The sequence below is a fragment of the Phoxinus phoxinus genome (genome assembly GCF_949152265.1).
Source record: "Phoxinus phoxinus genome assembly, chromosome: 17".
In the NCBI taxonomy this organism is placed as follows: Eukaryota; Metazoa; Chordata; class Actinopteri; order Cypriniformes; family Leuciscidae; genus Phoxinus; species Phoxinus phoxinus.
In genome coordinates this window covers 12,227,026-12,247,736 of record NC_136892.1, presented here as the reverse complement: position 1 = coordinate 12,247,736, position 20,711 = coordinate 12,227,026, and the positions used below count along the sequence as shown (strand labels likewise).

The 20,711-nt window shown below is 38.2% G+C and overlaps 1 protein-coding gene across 4 annotated transcripts; it reads right to left on the bottom strand.

Annotated features, from left to right (window-relative positions):
• Positions 1–21: 21 nt before the first annotated feature.
• Positions 22–19,910, bottom strand: tcerg1b (transcription elongation regulator 1b (CA150)). Of its 4 annotated transcripts, none has more exons than XM_079586166.1 (20): positions 19,787–19,910; positions 18,479–18,695; positions 18,219–18,365; positions 16,051–16,315; positions 13,013–13,255; positions 9,544–9,756; positions 9,318–9,418; positions 9,150–9,238; positions 8,318–8,478; positions 8,116–8,194; positions 6,789–6,924; positions 3,173–3,262; positions 2,973–3,091; positions 2,669–2,819; positions 2,403–2,567; positions 2,078–2,260; positions 1,795–1,974; positions 1,014–1,097; positions 831–931; positions 22–619 (listed from the first exon to the last, which is right to left on the bottom strand). In XM_079586166.1, the coding sequence occupies exons 1-20, from the start codon at positions 19,831–19,833 to the stop codon at positions 418–420; spliced, it is 2,973 nt and encodes a 990-aa protein (XP_079442292.1). In that variant the 5' UTR covers positions 19,834–19,910; the 3' UTR covers positions 22–417. The 4 variants fall into 4 exon arrangements, with proteins under 4 accessions (XP_079442292.1, XP_079442293.1, XP_079442294.1 ...); XM_079586167.1 differs by having other exon boundaries at positions 8,116–8,191; XM_079586168.1 differs by having other exon boundaries at positions 9,544–9,741.
• Positions 19,911–20,711: the final 801 nt, after the last annotated feature.

The window sequence follows — 20,711 nt, the reverse complement described above, 5'->3', positions numbered from 1 at the left end:
AGACGATCAGAACACAACTGCTAAAAAACAAAACAAAAAGATTGCATTTATTTCCAGTCAACACAGAAATATAGCAACAAGCCCAAATCAAACCACTTTAAGAAACTTTTCACATACACATGTACTGAAGGGTACACAACTTATTTCACACCCTTTCCGCGCTGACCCATCATATTAGCCTGCTACAATTGATGCTCACAAGAGGCTGCAGTGTGACATGTACAAACGCATTCCCTGCCTGACCACCGAAGTTCATTGATTGACAGTTTGCCTTGTGCTAGCCTACAACTAGTGGCCGTACAGGGAATCATCTTGCACAGTTTGAGAAGATAACAGACATTTCAGAAATACATGTGTTAAACACTGTGCTGTGACGAGTGCAGGCTCATGCTCAGTCCTCTGAAGTCCACTACGGCTTCACTTTGTGGAGCGGCGGCTGGGTTCAGAGGCTGTGGGAGGAGGAGGGGGTCCCCGGCGGTCCAGGTCCTCGATGTAGAACATGATGAGTTTGCGGCGCTCTTCCGGGACGCAGTCTAGGACCAGGTAACGTTTATCGTTCTGAAGGACTTTCTCAATATCATTAAGGGCCTGGTCTGACTCCTGGATCAGCTTCCGTGATCTACAGAGAACACAAGCGCGACAGCTTTAGAAGTGACTAAGTTTAAATACTAGATGATTCATGTCACTAGTTACATTCACTTTGAATAAAAATCTGTCATCATTTATTCACTCTCATGTAAGCACAAACCTGCAAGACTGTCTTCTGTTTGACTAAAGCAAGTCAGTCATGACTAAATAACATTCACCATTTTTGAAAGTGATGTGCATACCTATACGTGATGAATTTGGTTTCTTTCAGGAGAGTTCGGAAGTCAGCTTTGGCTGTGATGTATTTGTCCTTTATGTAATCTTCAAATTCCCGCTGTTTCTTCTAGAAGGTGAAAGAAAGAATGTTTAAAAAGTTGATGCCAAGGCAAAAAAAGTCAATATGACATCAAAATAACATAACTCACTCTATCACTGCTGGAGAACTTGATGCAGCGTGGGTCATCTTTGATGATCTTCTTCACCTCTTTCCATGTGGTGGTTAAGGTGATCTATGATTCAATAGTTACAGAAGCAGCGTGAACACATGGAAAACCCACAGATACACATTTAAGGTTTTAATAATCCATTTGATATTTAATAACTCAAATTTAAATGTCCGTTAGATAGGAAATCATAACATACATCTCTTGTCCTTTTTTTATTCAGATACAAACCATCTATTAACAAAAAGGTTAACACATTTTTACATTTATTCATTTACCTTTAATCCAAATCATATGTAGTGTACATTAGTATTCATTTTCTAATTATTATTATAACATTATCATAATAGTAACAAATATATACACACACATTTGTTAAATCTATAAGTATATAATTATAACAAGAAATTATAGATGTTCTTTTTTAGCATTTACTAACAATACTTATGTATATTTTATTTATATTTATTTAGAATTTGATTAGTTATATTATTTTAAGTTTTTATATTAATATTGTTATTATACAAGCATCAAGTAACAGTAAGTATTATATACATTATATATTTATACTATTACTATAATTAAATAAGTATATAATAATATTACATAATTCTATGTATAAAAATATATGAATATTTTTACTATATGCCTGTATAATAACATTATATATTTATTCTAGGATTATAATTATATAATGTATATAACTATTTATATAATGTGTATATAATAATATCAATATATTTTGTTGTGACCCTTGTCTCACCATCGAGGTCTCATCCAACAGCTGCCTGAAATGTTCCTTCTTCCTCTTGGTAAGAGCCTCCACATGTTCTTCAAACAGTTTCTCCTTCTCATGTCTCTCCAGCAGAGATGACGACTCCCACCGGTGGTCTTTCCGCAGGTTGCGCCTCGTGTCAGACCAGGAAGCATCCGTTGACCGCACCTATATGTGAACACGCAAGAGACAACAGCAGAATTGAGGAAGATGTATATTTAATACAATGTACAATAAGAAATAGAACTCTTCAGAGTGAGCCAGCACTGACCATATCTGACATGAGAGCTTTGAAGTGCTGGATGGCCTCCTCTCGTTTATGCTGCTCTCTCTCTCTGTCGATCTCTTTGGTCTGTTCCGATCGAGCTCTCTGCACTTCCCGCTCTCTCTCCCGCAGACTGGCCTCGATGCGAGCCTGCCGCTCCAGCTCTTTCTCCGCATCCGCATCCACGTTCTACACAACACAAAGACACGCGTACATTCCTCTCATCATGTGCTATGATATTATTGGTTCATATTTTTCCACGTCGCCTTGGTTGTGTCACGATTAAAAGTGGTCCATCCTTATATTAAGACAATAAGACCATCCTTCTGACCTTGGCCTGCTTCTCCACATACTGTTTGTACAGTTCTTCTCTAGCAGCGGAGCTCTCCACGGCTTTGTAGCGCTGGTCCGTCTCCAGCTTGTCCTTCACTTTGCTCCAGCGCTGAGAGACGTCCACATGGTGGTCTGACAGCAAATCGAAGAAGTCCTGTTTCACCTGCAGCCAGAAACACAAGTTGTCAGAGCTTAACAGAATATAGTTCAATTCAACAGCACTTCTGACTTCCTGTCAATGCAAGTGGTGGTTGTGGGACAGACCTTTTCTACTTTGTTTTTGGATTCTTCTTTGTCCTTCTTTCTCAAGGCTACCATAAACTCTGTGAACATGGTTTCTCTGTCCTTCATCTTCTCGATGGCCTTGAAACGAGGATCCTTGGAGTGTTTTGCTGCAAACTCACTGAATGTGGTCCTAAAAGGGAAAAGGGAAATTAACACGTGACATTTTAGTCTGTCAATCTAATCTGTTTTACACTCGGTCTTAAGATACACATCAGCAGGTCAAACCAGACCTTTATTTAGTGCTGAACACTCGAAATGTAGAGAAGACCAAATTAAAACAGACCTAATGTGAAATCTGGCATCTTCCATCATCTTCCGGAAGTCGTCTTTAGCCTGCATGAGTTTATTCTTCTTCTCCTTCCTCTCTTCTTCAGCACGAGTCTTCACATACTGATCAAACACCTGCACAGTGAATGGAGACACGTTCACAACGCTGCTCGCTTCTGCTCATTCAGCAAAGCAGCAGACACCAGTCACTCGCACCTGTTTCCTCTCCTTGGGGTTGAGCAGCAAATATCGAGGGTCGAACACAATCTTGTGCAGTTCTTTGTCCCAAGTGGAAAAAGCTGAAACCTGCAGGCATGAAGTGGGCAGAAAGATGGCTTACCAACGAACGGATCGTCCAATAATGTTAAAACAACACTTCAAGTTAATCATCATGTGACATACATACAAACTTCACTTGTGTTGAACCCACAACATTCCTTTAACAACATACACAATTACAATGATACACAAATCTACATCGAATCACCTACAATTACACTACTGCAAAACACTGATAGACATGGATGAAAAATAAAATCAATCAACAAAGTACAAACTTATCCATTACTCAATGCAACATTACATTCTACTGTGATAGTTGCTTGAAATGCCAAATAATTACTATTATGTAGGACCAAAGTTTTTTTTAAATAAATCAGACAGATAGAGGTTCTAGTATGAACAGTGAACAGAGAGGGCACGAACACTACTGTCGAATAGGACTGGGTGGTATGACTCTGATTCGTCAGTATGAGCTCTGCTGTAGAACACACGGCTCATCCACGTATCTGATTCGTTCATATCTCTCGTATCACACGGAGAACTCTCTCTCTCTCGTTTGATTCTAACTCAACAGCTGCCATCTTGAGTCTCACTAATCGACTATTAAAAACAAAACTGGAGGACTTCAGTATGAAATGTACTGTATTGTTGCCTAATATATATATATATATATAAAATCCTTTTTTTTTTTTTACATTTTAACCAACTATAATATAACAAACAGGTACGATTTTAAAACCGTTTTAATTCAAATATTTTATGTCTAGTAATAATTTATTTGGTGGAAAGCCTTAAAGCAGCACTAGGTTACTTTTCAACCTTAATAATATATGTCCAAGTCTCTTGTGATGGTACATCGACTTACAATAGGTTGAATGACACGTCTGCCATAGCCCGACGGGGTCTGTAGCGTTTTTAATCGTACTTTTAAACTTCGGGTTTCGGGTAGTAACCGGCGAACAAAGAGAACTACAAAATTCGACTGCTTTACGGCATATACGTCACTTCCACCACCACCCCCACTTCCTTAAAGTCGGACGTGCGAGCCAAACTAGCGTTTGTTTGCCAAATGTTATAGTCATAGCCGAAGCAGACAGAAAAGCAAGAAAGCAAAGGTTTTGTCGGAGGAAAGCAACAAGAGGAAACGAGAAAGTGATCGTATTAAAGGCAGAACGAGGATCAACATTGGGCCAGCGTTTCCTCGCTGGCGTGAGCTGAAGGAGGAGGAGGGGTGCCCGATGTTTTCCAGGGATTATTCTCTTTTTTGAGCGACAGTCCCAGAAAATTCATATTCTTTCCCGGGACACGAATTGTCCCGTTTTTTTGTGAAAATATACTTCTAAAGTAGAATTTCCTGGTTTCAAATTAAACCGTTTCCGTCTACCGCTACTGTGTTTTCTTCATAGTTGTGTACAGTACATCCAATCCTGTGTCCGTAAACGGGTAAAAACCATGGTAAAAACGGGTAAATCAGTGGATTAGCCAATGCCAGGCGTTTACTTTTATTTGATTAGAAGCTCAACTTATCGCCTAGCAACTGGCTGTGCTGTCGGTCGGTCGCGCGCGCGCGCATCAACACACATCCAAGATGATACAGTGTGAGTTTAGTTGCTAGCTAGCTTTTTAAAAACTGTCTATTTACATCTATTGTGTGAAATGGGGGGAGAGACGGACGAGGAGGATAACCACTGTCTATGAGGATAACGAACAAAGTCGGATGAGCCACCAGTGTCAAAGAAAATACTATTTACAACCTACAACTCAGACTCAGACCCCAAAAAATAATAATAATCTGAATGTCCCGGTTTTTCACAAATCAAAGGTGGCAACCCTATGCCCGACCGATGCGGACTTTCAAATATCAAATGAAAGCCTATGTCTAAACGGCGTGTACAAGTTTGATAGGGGCTACATTCTTGCAAGTTAATATATAAGATGTAACGTTACAAAATAATATTTTAGGATACCTAACATGTCTGTGATATTTGTTTATTTGTAAACAAATAAACAAGCTATAATGCAAATCGATTTGTAAAATTTTCAGATTCATCTATGGTAGCTTGATATTATAATATTGACGATATATGGTTATTATATCTACCACTCAAACATTGCATTGAAGTATCATATAGATTCAGTAAAACGGTAACCAATAGACTAGGCTACTATAATGACGCTGGCTTGTAAACGTGAGCATCGCGATCATTTGTCGTTTGAAAAAAAAAAAAAAAAAAACCCATGTAATTATATTCATATCATGACATGCTGAAATATATGCCACTGTACCTGGATGAAGACATTTCACACGCGACGCAAGCAGAACACCTGCATGTGAACTCCTACAGTGTTCAGGGCTATCATGGTTGTCAACAAATGCACGTGCATGTATGACAGAGTTTACGACAGTAGTAGAGGACAATACTGTTTCCCAACTGTAGGGGGACCCCGAGAGCAAAAAAAAGAAAAGTAACCTAGTGCTGCTTTAATATGAGGTACGATTGTACATTATTAGCTTGATATGAACCATATCTTACATATTATATACAACAGTGAATAAATCCTGCATCTATATTGTTGTATAGCATGATAAAAAATAAAAAAAACTGACCAGACCAGCATCTACAGACCATATCCAGTTGATTATAATGGGAGCCAATTAAATTTGACACTGTCAGTTTTTTAGGAATCCCAAGTAGTTTATTGTATTGATCAACTGATGTTTGCCAATAGATGTGCATCATTTTTCATCAGTTTCATTTATGCCTCAGTCAATCATATTTGGAATGTGTTCTGTTCTGAATCGGTTTTTAAATCCAATGTTATATAATGCTGTGCACTGTGTTTTGCACACATACCAGACTCGAAGAAAATTGTAAAAAAAATAATAAAAAAAATAAAATATATTAACTTGTAGCTTTTTAAAGTATAGCACTGCTATATTGCTATTCCTACACTTCCTAATGAATCAATAGGAAATTATCTTATTTTAATTACCCAAGTCACTATTTGTATATCTGAAATCTCCCTGTACTACAGAAGGTTCTCCTTCATTGACAAAGCAAAAACTATGCAAAAGCGGAAGCCTTTCCAACGCATTCGTCCAAATTCACTTATTATTCATTTTCATTTCCTTGAACATCAACTGGGATAAATTAGTGGACAAATTTAGGAAATCGTGAATGAGCATATATGGGCCGATTTCAGACCTAATGATTGTCAAATATGCATGTCATTGGATTTCCAGAATAACTCTTAAGATATATAGAGTTATCTCAATATAATCACTGTAATATAAATACTTTGGTCATACCGCCCATCCCTATAGTCAAGCACATCATTTAACAAACTTTAGAGAAATTCAGAAATAACAGGGAAGAAAACGGGAGTGACAGAATGAGCAGAAAGGAATTTAAGACTATATTACATAATATTAAAGAATAATAGTAACAAGAATGAACTTAAGATTGTACCTTGATGGGCTTCCATTCAGATTTATGTGTCTAACATTACAGAGCTGGTTAGAGTATTGCGTTGGATTGAAGTGTTTTACCCCTCTCTCCAGCAGCATGTCCCTGAACTGGTTCATGCGGGCCTCCAGGGGCACCAGGGCCCGATCACGAGCGGCCTTCAGTTCGGCCTCCATGGCCGCGTCTTTCTCTGCGTCAGCCTCCTTCACATCGTCCTTCCTGCCAGAGAGAAGAGGAAGAGGAAGAGTGTGAGGAAGAACATTTCAGAAGTTTGGTACTTTTTTGTTTTGAGCAAAAGTGCTTCTTTAATTTTTTTTTCCTGTTATCTGTCGAGCTGCTTTGAAACAATCTGTATTGTAAAAAGCGGTACATAAATAAATGTAACGACTTAAATACTGAAGATTTTTCTCTTAAATTGAGAGAATTTACATTTCTATCGAACTGTAATCTATTTACTAGAGCCGTCAATCGATTAAAATATTGAAATCTTCTAAACTTTTTGTAGTTAACATCAATGCATTTGGTTCCTTTTAAGGATAGAAAATGTACTTCTAGAAATTGCTCAAAACAGAATGAAACTGTTGTGACTAGTCAAATTTCATAAACGTTAATGTCGAAACAAACTAAGTGTATATTTATGAAACCATGCTTAATTAACAGAGTGTGTTACTTTGATAGCCCTACTAAAATTTATTTGTATTTGAGAAGGTGTGTTCAAAGTCTAAGGACTGCATTATTCATGCAATCATTGCATCGAGTTATTTTGCGTTTTGAAAGGTAGAATACATAGTAAAGTACAAATAAATATGTTGGTATTTTTGCTTTCGGTTCTTGAAAACAAATCCCAAAACCTTTATTACATTAATACACATGACTGAAGGGCTGAAGTTTTGATTGGTTCACTGGGGTTTGCCTAATGGAGGCTAGAGAGAGGTCAAACAAGGTGGGTTACCTTGGAGGCCCACGTTGGCATCGCCAGAGCTTAGAAGCGTTCCCTGAAAAATAGTCCCCAGTGCAACAGGACCACTGTTTGGGGTCAGGGGGAGGCAGGCGTGAAGGGCACTGATGGGAAACAGTGACTGATTTGATAAACGTTATGGAGTCACCACTTTTCAAAGACCCAAACTAAAGATTACCACTGCTAAGACAAGTCAGCATTGGGTGCAAAAAAAAAAAAAGAAAAAGAAAAAAAGCGCCGACAATTTGTTTAACTGACATAAAACAGTCCATTCAACATGTTTTTGCTCAGGGCCTACACGGAAGCAGCCTCATTTCCTTTTCTCTTCATATGATTAGAAATAAAGTTGTTGTGATGATTCTAGCTTCTTCTGTATAATACAAAAGTTAGGTGTTCAGCAGGGGTGAGTGCTCGGCCCCTTATGGTTCCTGCTGAGAGCTGATGGTACTTACTTTCTCTTCTTAGCCTTAGAAGGTTCGTCGTCCAGTGTGTCCTCTATGGCGGTTTCAATCTCCTCTTTGATGAAACCTGCTGTGAGAAATAAAAGTGTGTGTCTTCTTTTGCTGCGTTACTGTACTCTGAACCAAGAATCAAAGTCTACAAGCAAGCTGACAATCTATGCAGTGCAAATCACAGGGTCACAGTGCGTTTTACCTATTTTCTTGTTGTCATCTAGGCCCCTTTTGTGGTGGGGCTCTTGAATGTATTTGTCCACATCAGCCCGGCCCACCAGCTCCTCAGGTCGGTCCCACATGGACAGTCGTGTGGTGGGGTTGTAGTAAAACACACGGTCATCTCCAGTCCAGACCACACACCTAAAAAACACAAATATGTATAATTTTTACTGTAACTTTACATAAAAAAAAATGGTACTTTAATGACATTAATTTACATTAAAGGCCCACTGAAGTGCGTTGGAACGCACAGCTTTGTATGATGTGTTGATGTAATTTCCACTGAAACAGGAAGCTAAAGCGGGACATATTGAATGGCTCCTCCGCCCCCTTTTCAAATAGCCAATAGTGTTTAGTTTACCTCACAGACTGCAATTCGTACTTGACAGCATCATGGAAGCGAATCAGAACGCTGATGATACGTTGGATTCAATAGTAGAGGTGTGAATAAATTCTAGCCATTTCATTCTTAACCAACGTACAGTAACAGGAAAACGGAATAAAACTTGAGCGTTTGAGGAACCAAACACACAACAAACGCTTTAGATTCTACAGAGCATTTGATTGGACAGAAGTTGTGATGAGAAGCTGAAGTCCACGGTGATGTCATACAAATCCGTGATCCATTTTAGCGGAAGTGAGAGACTACGTTTTGAATGCTTGAATATCCTAAATGCAATTGTCATTGTTTTGGCACACAACAGCTTATTCATAACCTTAAGGCCAACATATTTATACTAAAAGCTTTAAAAAAAAATGTCTTTCAGGGGGTCTTTAAAGACTTTAATCACTGAAGAGACGAAAAGGCTCACCAGGGAGTACCGGGAATTGGGTTTGTGGCGACAGGTTTGGCCTTCTGTGCTGCTTTTTCCTCCTCTGTCATATCTTCTTCCCTGGGCAACTACAACATCAAAACATTATCAGTAAGGTTTCCTAAATCCTCAAAACAAGTCTAAATCACTTGCACACTTCACACTTACCTCTTTAGAATTGCCAAAGTCAGATTTGATGTCCATGTCTATATCCTTTAAAACTGAATCAGCATGGTTATGGCCATGTTTAGCCTTGTCAATGTTCTTATCTGTTCAGACAAATAAAGTAATATTTCTGAAAATAACATTGACTCGCTGTGCTAAACCGACATGTTGAATTGACAAATGTTAATGTTGAAAAAAGAAAAGAAAAAAGACATGAGGTCTGGCTTACCTCTCTCTTTTAGTTCAGCAGGTTTTTCCCAGGTGGACTCCAGAGTGCGATTGTTGTAATAGTAGATCCTCCCATCAGCCGTCTTGTACTCCGACCATTCAGGAAGTGAAAGAGTCCCCACTAGATGTCCAGGAGCTGCAGTGATGGCTAACTGGTGATGCATCATGGGTACAAGAGGTGGGGCCATCCCTGGCATCCCTGCAAAAGAAAAATCTGCATTCAGCAGATCAAACCTCAAAAAATATTACAGGGTTTCCACATCTTTAGAATTTTTCATGATGAATGGATAGATATTTTTTTCAAACAAATGTTATTGAGATTTCTGGGGTGGATTTTCATGTATGGCTTTTCAGGCTGGATAATAATCCTTGGAATTATAAAAGGATGTTTCTTTGTTCTTCCTTGTGGTATTCCTTTTATTACTAACTTTTTTAATTAAACATATTTGAAGGCAACATGCTAATGTTTTAATATATTATTTCATAATAGTAAAATTAAATTAATTTTATAATTATATATATATATATTTTTTTTTTCAAACAGCTAAAAAGCTGCAGTCCGTAACTTTTTTGGGTTAAAAATACATTTTTGAGGAAGTACACAACCAGCCAGTGTTCAAAACTATCTGCTTGCCTTAGCTCGATTCAAAACGGTAAGCTTGTAATAATGTTTTCCAGTGGTACTGGTGGATTTCCGCGGGAAATTCGAGCATGTCTTTGCGTCATTACGTCACTTCTGTACACATTAAGGATGTTTAGGAGATTTATAGCCTTTTCTCACAGGACTTGATATAATTAAACATCAATTTGATTGTGGATCTAGAAAGGCTCAAACGACAATCCCCTGTGACAACTGGAGATTCACCCGTTGTAAAATGCAAAAGACTTTGGAGTGGCTACAGAAAAAGAGAGACTGCAACCGGGCCCAGGCGAAAACAAGGATAATATCGGAAGGGCATTAAATGTAATCACGCAATGCTGATGTTGTAACCCACGTAAAGTTGATAATTCCGCAAATAACTACAATTGCAGATTTTGAACAGAGATGGCGACAAAGAGGAAAAACTACGGACTTCAGCTTTAAAGGATAATTCCGGTATTTAACACCTTGAGTCTATATTGTAGTTTGTTTTGGATGAACAAGAGTGGTGGACAACATTTTTTTGACAATGGTTCCTCTCTCGAGTTTTTGACTATAAAAGAATTGGCCATGGACCCATTTAACATTGGAGTCAATGGGCATGTCCGAAAATGTCATTAAAACAGCCAATAATGTTCGTTTACAAAACTGTTAAACTCACCGAGTGGTTAGTGGTGTTCGTTGATGATTATAAACAATATATCGTCGCAATATATGATTCCAATCCGTTTATTTTGCTATAGTAGAACTATTTTTTCAGACACTTCACAACCGTGTAACTTCCGCTCAATATTTGAATCTGAAGCGTTAGCACACTCCCGACCACTTGATGGCGATAACCAGTGTTGCCAGATTGGAAATGTCCAAGTATCGTGCCAGAAGCTCAAAATTATCGTATTTGGAAGAAAATGATCGTACACGAGGAAAACATGCGCAGACCGGGGGGTGTGTGTGTGTGGGGGGGTGGGGGTGTGTGTGTGTGTGTGTGTGTGGGGGGGGGGGGGGGGGTGGTTCTGAATAATTCGATTGGTTGGGTCCTTACATGCGCTTCGTGAGGCACACACGCACACTAGCACACACACGCAAGGTCTCTCGCTCCCTTTCTCTGCTGTGTGCGCGCTACACATGCGCGCTCTTGCTTGCTCGATCTGGATTCCGGGAGATTTTTTAACTAATTTGTGGGCAATTCTGAAATGATCGTACATTATGGGATTTTTTTCATTATTGATCGTACATCGTACAGAGGTCAAAATTATCGTACAAATACGATAATTATCGTACGTCTGGCAACACTGGCGATAACCGATGTTTATGTCTCGCGGGACACTCACGGTCACAGTCGAGTTCAACTTCATATTGCACTGGTCAGTGGTCACGTCTTTCAATATTTTCAAGGTTTTGTTTGTTTATTTCGCTTACTCTCCCGGAGCACAGTTGCTCTGCTCGCTAGCCTTATGAGAAACGGAAGCGAGCAAAAAGAATACATCGACCAAATGTAAACAGCCCCCTTTCCGTTTCCGGTAGCGCATTTATATTAACGAGCACTCAGTCCTTCAACAGAATTCAATGGGATTTTACAAAATGACGAATAAAACACGACAGAAACTGTATTTCGCAACACTTTTTGTTTCTGGAACATCAACTAACATCACTAATCACTCGGTGAGTTTAACAGTTTTGTAAACGAACATTATTGGCTGTTTTAATGACATTTTCGGACATGCCCATTGACTCCAATGTTAAATGGGTCCATGGCCAATTCTATTATAGTCAAAAACTCGAGAGAGAAACCATTGTCAAAAATTTTTTGTCCACCACTCTTGTTCATCCAAAACAAACTACAATATAGACTCAAGGTGTTAAATACCGGAATTATCCTTTAAATACTTCTAATACTTTTTGCTATGGTACCGAAACTGGAATCAAGTGGTGTCAAAACGTAACTAGTATTAGTATAAATTATATCATGACAAAATAATAATATCTAGATAGGCTCTGAAAACTCAGGTGACCATTACATTTTAAAGCAGACAATTGTATACACTGTAGAAATACCCATGATTTAAGATTATTAACCTCCATGAATTTTTAATGCTTGGAAATCACAAATTTAAAATGTCCTCATATTTGTTGTGTGCAACACTAAGAGGAAGTGTAGGCAGCCTGTCCACATCACTTTGTAAGAGGAGGGCGCCATCTACTGGTTATTGAGTAATTCAAGTCCACTAATAGAGTTTAGTTTCTATTGCGGTCTACACCAACTCAAATACTAAAAAGCACCAAATACAACACTATCTCCTGGTTTCACAAGGCTTAAGCCTAGTCCCAGACTAAAATGCATGTGTGAGCAGTTTTAATTGAAAGCAACTTGCACTGACATCTTAAAATATGGCAGTGCCATTTTCTCAAGATGCACAGCATATTACACAACAGTCATTTCTTTTCCTAAAAAACATTTACAAAAGCTAAAAAAAAAAAATCCTAGAACACATTCACAAAAGCTACTTATATGTCCAAACTGAACTAATCCTGGCTTAATATAAGCCTTGTCTGTTACCCCTTTTCCACTGACGTGGTTCACGTTCTTGTGCTGACAGTTCTTAGCCCGGGAAACTGGAGCCTAAAATCTAAAAGTCTAAAATCAAACAGTGTGTGTTCAGGTGTTTGGACAGGTAGAGCGGCAATTTTTTTTTGTTGCTGTTCGCAGTACCGAAAGTGATTCTAGTGTACAGGCAGCTCGCATAAACTCCTGGTACTCTCATCTGTCCTTTTTGGAGATATATCGAAACCCAAACTGTTGTTTCACTCAAAGAAATTCATTTCTACGTACCAGGCAGTGGGATGTGCATGCCAGGGAGAGGCACTCTGAATGGTGGTACCATGACCGGGGGGAATGCTGGGACAGATGGCTGGCACACAGACAGGCCAGGAGGGAGACTCTGATGCAACAGTGGCATGGTCTGCACTGCAGTGACTGTAGCGGTTACTGTAGGAACACTGACCACAGCAACAGGGGTCACTCCTACACTAGCAGGAGGGGTAGAGGCCACTGGAGGCATCTCAGAAACAGACGCTACAACAACAAAGCAAAGGGAAAGAATGGATGAGTGATTAAAGATATCAAGACAAAACATTATAGATTTATCATATTGGTCATGACATGAGTACTACCAATCTTTTAAATCAGGGATTCACAAACTTTTTTGTCAGGGTTAGGGTTAGATTATTTAAACCCTTAAATAAGAGTAAGTGTTTAATTATGATTGTTTTTATTTAAAATTGATTTAATATAATAGGGCTGCACTTTTATGTGGCTTTTTATTATCTTAACTAATTCTAAAAATAAATTGCCGTCAAAATTTAACGCACGCAATCATTTTTTTTAGTTTAATGCGTTCATTTTAATGCATCAGACCTCGTTTTTTTTCCCGTCATCCTTTGGCTAGCGTTACAATTTATGATCACGCTCTTATTCATGCAAATGCTTTTAAACCATTTACACATGATGAGACACAAAAGAGTGCATTACTACTAGCACGTATCTGTGAATATCCTCTCTCTCTCTCTCTCTCAGACACACACACACACACACACACACACACATTATGGTGAGTATCGTCACAAGCACAGTTAAATTAGTTAAATGAAGTCTTAAATGTACATAAAGAGTTGTGAGAAAATAGGATGTGCGTCAGGTCTTAAAGTGACAGCAGCCTAATAAACCTGATGTCAGTCATTACTGTTAATCAAGGACCAAGAGGCAGAAAATGCCTCACTGCTCTTGACTGAATAATGTTTTTAGCTTTAAGGAGGATTAATCTATATTGAATTTATAATTTATGCAGAAGACTGAAGTGTTTAATAACTTGCAAAGAGCGTGAGCGAGAAAGTCTAACATGCCACGTAGAATTGACGCTAGGGCTGGGCGATAAAACGATAATTATCTCGATATAATTTTTCTCGATAAAACGATATCAAGAGTTTGATAAATGTTCAATAATGTTTATGCGCCAAAAGCGGAACGAAACTCATTTGAACCGCGCGCGCGCGCCACACGGACCTTTATCCGCTCGCCTTAAAGTCCAAACGGCAGCGCAGCACCAGCTCACTAGAGCTGATCTGTCTATGGAGCAGATGCGTTTACTCTGATCGGTCTCGTTCTCGAGATCCAGTGAGAAGTGCTTGAATTCAGCGAAGAACACAAATGTCCCAGTGATTTAAACCAGTTTAAAGGCAGATGAAACCGCGCTGACGAACATGAGAAACACTGTGAGCAACAATACAGTCAGAAGCTTTGTCTAATTCCCATCATTTACCACAGATTTACTGTAACGTTAGCCTAGAAATATTAACTGCACCATGAAATGTGGGATATACATATTGAATTGTATTATATTATTAATGTAGACAATGTATTAAAGGACTAATGGAATATAATTACAGTATTTAATTAGGCTACTGGTTTTCATACAAATACCATATAAACCATAAAGTGACATTTTGCCATGATAGTGAGGTGCTGTAGGCGATGCCCGGCTTTATCTGTGGTTATCATGATCTAAATGCATGATGCTGGATGACCAATTGTTAATTTTAATAAAACTCAAACAGGTAAAATATTACATTTTACCAAATAAAAATTAGCACATGCAGAAACTAAGAAATCATTTTTTCTATTAAGATATTTATTTTGTTAAGGAAAAATGACAAATGTTTGAATGTTCTACCTAAAATTTGTGAATGTTCACTGTTTGGCAAGAGTTTGTCATGATATGTTCTGACAATAAAGAGTAGTTTAAAACCACAATTAACGCTCTGGTTTCTTTTTGCTCCTAACTTTCACTTATGAGCAAAGATCTGCCTTTAAACTTGAAAGAAATAAAGATTTGACATTTATCGTGATAATTATCGATATCCACTAATATAAAAAAAATATATTGTGATAAATTTTTTTGGCCATTTCGCCCAGCTCTAAATCTACATGTAAATTATATTCTTTGTTGTATTTTTTAGATTTTAGAATTATTCAGCCTTTAAAGTCGACATGAAATCAAAATTGACCCTATTTACTTTGTTAGATCATATTACTAGTCTTGTGGTGAACAATTAGTCAGTGCAAGTTAATACACAGAAAAAATTTGTTTGCAGTGGTAATCTAAAGATTAAAAAGATCAAAATCTGAAAAGTTACTTCCTGTCTCGAATGGCGTTCCTTTTCAGATGAGTTTGATTTCAGCAAATCAGTTTTAGAATAGTTATTAATATTCATTAACCCAGCAGCTCATAAGACCTTAGCGTGTTTTATATTGTTATTATTACTGGTAGTAGAATTAGTAGTAGCATTATCTTATCAGATTTTTTTTTTTTTTTTTTTTTTTTTTACAAACACTGAATGACCAAAGTTTCAAGCCCTAAGTTCTGTTAAAATTACATATGCAGTTTTGTTCATTCATGGTACCACATTTTTGTTCTAATAGCTTAAGTTAAAATTTATATAAAAAAAAAAAAAGCTTAATTGACTGATGTTAAAAGTGTAGCTGTGTTGCTTCCATATTATATCACATATGAATGCATCTTAATGCATAAAGCAATTTTCCGAAGATAAGCTGATTTGGTGGAGATATACATATAGGACTATACTTATATAATATATTAGTCTGGCGATTACCAGTAAACAAACATTTACTAGTTAATGGCGATTCTTTTGCCAAGATGTGCGTCAAGGGTTGCCTTACATTAAAAATAAGATGGTATTGCGAGTTTTAGTTTGATTAATTATACGGACATTTATTTATTTAAATTTTCCCTCAAGTTGAGAACAACAGGCCATTACATGATTCATAGCTCATCCTCTGTGTTTAATACTCACTGGTGGAGGTTTGAGAGGCATTGGGGGCCGGACTGGTGCTGGGGTCGGGACTGGAGCTGAGGGTGTGTGAGGGGGACATGTTCTGGGTGGAGACCGGGTCGGTCGCAACCGTAGCAGCGCTGCTAGCCGCAGTAGAAGCAGGAGCAGCTGCAGCTCCTCCAGACTGAGCTGCCATTAGAGGATTGAGCTCTGACTGCTGGATGATCTTCACTCCCTCTGGTTTGGTCCAGGCCGACTCGCGTGTCCGGGCATTATAGAAATATACCTGGAAGAGCATAGAAGAAAGGTTTCAAAAGTCCTAGGATGCTAATGCTATGAGTGGGTCAGGATGGTTGACTAGTTGTCCAACCACCATTCAGATTTACTAGCAAGTGCTATAAAAGATTAAAAAAAAAGTGAATATGCCATATTTTCCAGAATATAAATAGTTGTTTTTTTAATCTGAGACATGCTGCAACTTATATAATGTAATTAAAGTCAAGCACGCAAAACATGCAAAGCGCACGCGTTTGGATTCGTGCCAAATAAGAGGGTTACAAATTTGTTTGTTTTATACTTTTTTTTTTTTCCATTTCTGTTCTGAATACCATCAAACTTAAAGGATAATGTTTGTAAAATATTTATTTATTGGTATTTACATTATTTCTAAATGTAATAATACATTGTGGCCGATGCAACGCATGTTTTTTTTCTCTTAAGACAATTTTGACTGACTTGATTTGGGCAAAAGTTTTACACATCTATAGTGCGTGTAAGTCTTATAATCAACACAGCATGTGTACAGTACAGTGTTTGGTACTGTACACGCACCTGAACACAAACACAGACAACAGAACAAGCAGAGCTATGGAGATTTAAGATGTCTGTGAAGTTAGAGCCGTGGAGGAAACTTAAAATAGTTTAATGCACAGCTAGCCGGTGATTGTAGCACTTATATCATGGTCATTTGCCAGCATTGACAACTTAAAACTGTTATTGATGTTTGCAGTGCAATATTAAACCAGAGGGGTAAAATTGTCTAATTTTCGTCAATTAAGGCTTGTTAGATCTAGCATTACGCAGATATAAAGTACATAAAGAGAAAGATAAAGAGATAAAGTAGTGCGGTAAGATTACATTTATTTGAATGAATGAATTATAGCATTTATTTGAATTAATTATCGAGAGAGAAAGATGAGAGATGCGTGCCTGTGTCGCTTCAGCGCCTCTCTCTCCATTAACAACGAGCTGTGAGTTTAATTACTTCAAAAAAGCAATGTAACCCCCTCGTTGCTGAGAAATATAATGTAGCGATTCACAGGTGAAGCTATTTTATTACTAAAATGTGCGGGGCAGCGTAGATAAGTTTCTGTGCTCCTGTTTGTGTGTGTCCTGTTTGCGCGATCTCTGTATACGAGTGTCGTATGCGTGTGTACGCTTCAATGAAAACAGCGCATTGATACAGAACATTGATTAAAGAGACCTGGAACTACTTGTGCATTAAAAAAAGCAATATTCATGCCTGTGCGGCTGCTGATAATTGAAGAACGAGAAGTGGATTGAGCCTAATTTATGTTTATAATAGAGGCATAGATGCTCGAGCATACATAATTTTTTCAAAGACATTGCTGGAATGTTTGTAGTTCAGTCAGATATTTGAATAGCAAAGAAATTAAAACGATGCACATATTACTAGCGTTACTTTGGGGGGTGGGGGGGGGGGGACTTCTGTTGCATGCAATTGATTTCTGATCTGAGATTTCAGCACACACACGTCTGTTGGATTAAAAAATTAAATCGCAGCCCAAGTAAAAACATGAATTGTTACGTATTTTTGTATAAGTGGTTCCCTATATTATCACAGGAAAATGTCATGTGATTACTGTGCCACTGCACTGGAGTGGCTCTAAATGTGCGCTGTAGATGAAATGTAGAACAGAACAGAAGCAGAAGCTTGTACAATAAAAAAATGTTGGCCTTTTATTGAGCATGAGAATAACTGAAGGAGACATCTATTTGCTCAACGAATTGAGGCCAACTGATATGATTATATTCCTTTGGTTTTTCCAGCCAATTTGAAATAAAAGATTACATTTAAAATACTATAATGATTATATCAATTATTATATTTAAATATTATATTTACAAACGCAATGAAAATAGAGCTATCGTCGAGTAACATTCAGTACCTTTCCTTCTGGTGTAGAGTTCTCTACCCAGATGTCATCACTAGCCAAACTTGAAGTCGTTCCTGGTGACGGAGGCATTCCAGGCGGAAAGATCATCCCGGGAGGAGGAGGCATGTTTCCCATGGGCGGGGGCATGAACGGTGGCCGCTGTGAAAAAGACAATCTTAGACTATTAGAGACCGAGAGAGATCAGAGACCATCAGAGATTTAAAGTAACATTTAGTGCACATATAATATTGTATTTTTGTAATAATTCCTACCTGCAGGTGTGGGGGTCCGATGGGTGGGGGCATAGCTCCGGGTGGGGGTATAGGTGGCATACTGGTGTCAAACGGTGGTCTACCAAAAGGGGGTCTAGGGGGTGGTGGGGGTCCTCTCATCATGCCGAAGGGCGGAGGTGGGGGTCGTAGTAATGGAGGAGGACCTCGCAAAACTGCGCTAGGTGGTGGAGCAGGGCTACGAAAACGTAACACCATACTGAGGAGGAAAAAAAATCAGTACACAAAATCAGTAACAACCAATATTATTGGTATGCAAAACCACCACTTACAGTAGTACACTTAAAGCTCTGCAACAAAATTGTTGTCTAGGGAAATTATCTAAATAAGTTTCTAGATGTATGACACACCCCTTGCGGCAGTGGTGCTGCCACAGGGGGCATTTCAGGACTGATCCCAACAACGTTACTAGGTCCCCATCCCGGGACGTGTTTGCGTTCACACAGAAGGCACTCTAGCAATTCTATGGCAATTTCTGGAATCAAACACTCTGTGTGAAAGGGGCTTAAGACACTACTCTTTAAGAAGCGAAATAATTATTAGTTTTGTTGTTTTTTATTATAATACATTTTTATACAATAAGAGAATAATTATGAATAAATAGTTGCACATAATACGAGTTTTGTTTCACTTGATTTTTCACAGTATTATCATCAGGACTGTATGAATAAGTATATTTCTTCTGTTCTTGGTTGTCAGTTTGTTTTGTGCACAGTGGATAGGTTAGTGTCAGGAGTTTCTTTTAGCATTAAGTTAGATGGCTGAAGATTGGGTATTTCATAGATAGTTAGATATCGTAAATTAAGATTTCTATCAACCCCTACGGACATTAAAATGAATCTCATCGGTTTTCTCTATTCAGTGCTAATTTTAACAGAAATTAAATATAAACAAAATAAGCATGTCATAAAAAGGACCCCTGTCGTACACAAACAAGCAGGTGGGCTAAAGTCAGCATGCAAAGCAGTCATAGCTAACACGTCAGCTGCAAACACACCGTTAGTTGCTAACAGGAAATATTCTCATTTTAATTAGTGCGTTGTTCTGAAGCGAACAGTTTTGCTTCGCTTGCGTTTTAAAGTTTCAACTATTCAACCAGATAAATAAAAAAACAGTGTACGTTTACGAAGCTAGCAAAAATGCTAACTGCGCTAAACTGCGCCAGCGGACTTTCCCACCACTCACACTAACACAGGCTGGCTATCTAGCTAATATATGAATAAGCACCGATTTCTGCGTGAATATACATCTAGCGTCGTCATACTGGATGTTATAGTGTAGTTATCTGACCTGTTCTCCGCCAGTCCAGCGCTCTCTCCTTCTATGTTCTCCGCCATCGCTCCAGAAACTAAACAAACACACTTCAGCTAAACTTCCTGTTGGCGAAGCACTTCCTCACTTTCCTTTACGTCATTGGCTGGATTGACATTATTGCCATTATTACCTCAAAACACCACAGGATCAAACAAACAAACAACAAATAAATAAATAAAGACATCCGTTTCATAACAGATACCGCATGTTTCATTCCATTCCATTGTTTATTAACTTAACATGCCCAAGAGTGAGGTTTTGAAAGCTCACTCTGGGTAGAATGCGGTCCAGTCACATGGAGGTTTGAGAGAAGATACAGTGAGGAGAAGAGAGAAGTTATATCAAGAAATATCACCAAATGTTTCATGTATTTATATGGTGATAGCCTATTTCTTGATCTAAAACTTAAACTACATGAGTAAAAATCACAACTCAAAGGCTTGAGTTGAATATTTCTGCAGCTCTTGAAAAAAAAAAAATGTGGCATCCATAAAAAAAAAAAACATGGCACACATACGGCATAACATTATCTAAATGCCTTTCAGTGCATTCTGGAAAAGTCTTAAAATCACAAATGTCACGTGATGCTTCCTTCGATTTTAGCCAAAATGTGGCAGCATAATTTTACTTCCTGCATGACAACCTTCACTTCAGACGGGACTGGATTTAATGGGAGACGACAAAATGGGAGTGAAATTATCTAGTAGTTCACCCAAAAATTTAAATTATGTCATCATTTACTAATCCTAAAGTTGTTCCAAACCTGTAGGCCTACGAGTTTCTTTGTTCTGTGGAATTAAAAAGAAGATATTTTGAAGAATGTTGTTAATCAAGCAGTTGACGGCACCCATTGACTTCCACCGTATTTTTTTTACTGGAAGTCAATGGGTGCCGTCAACTG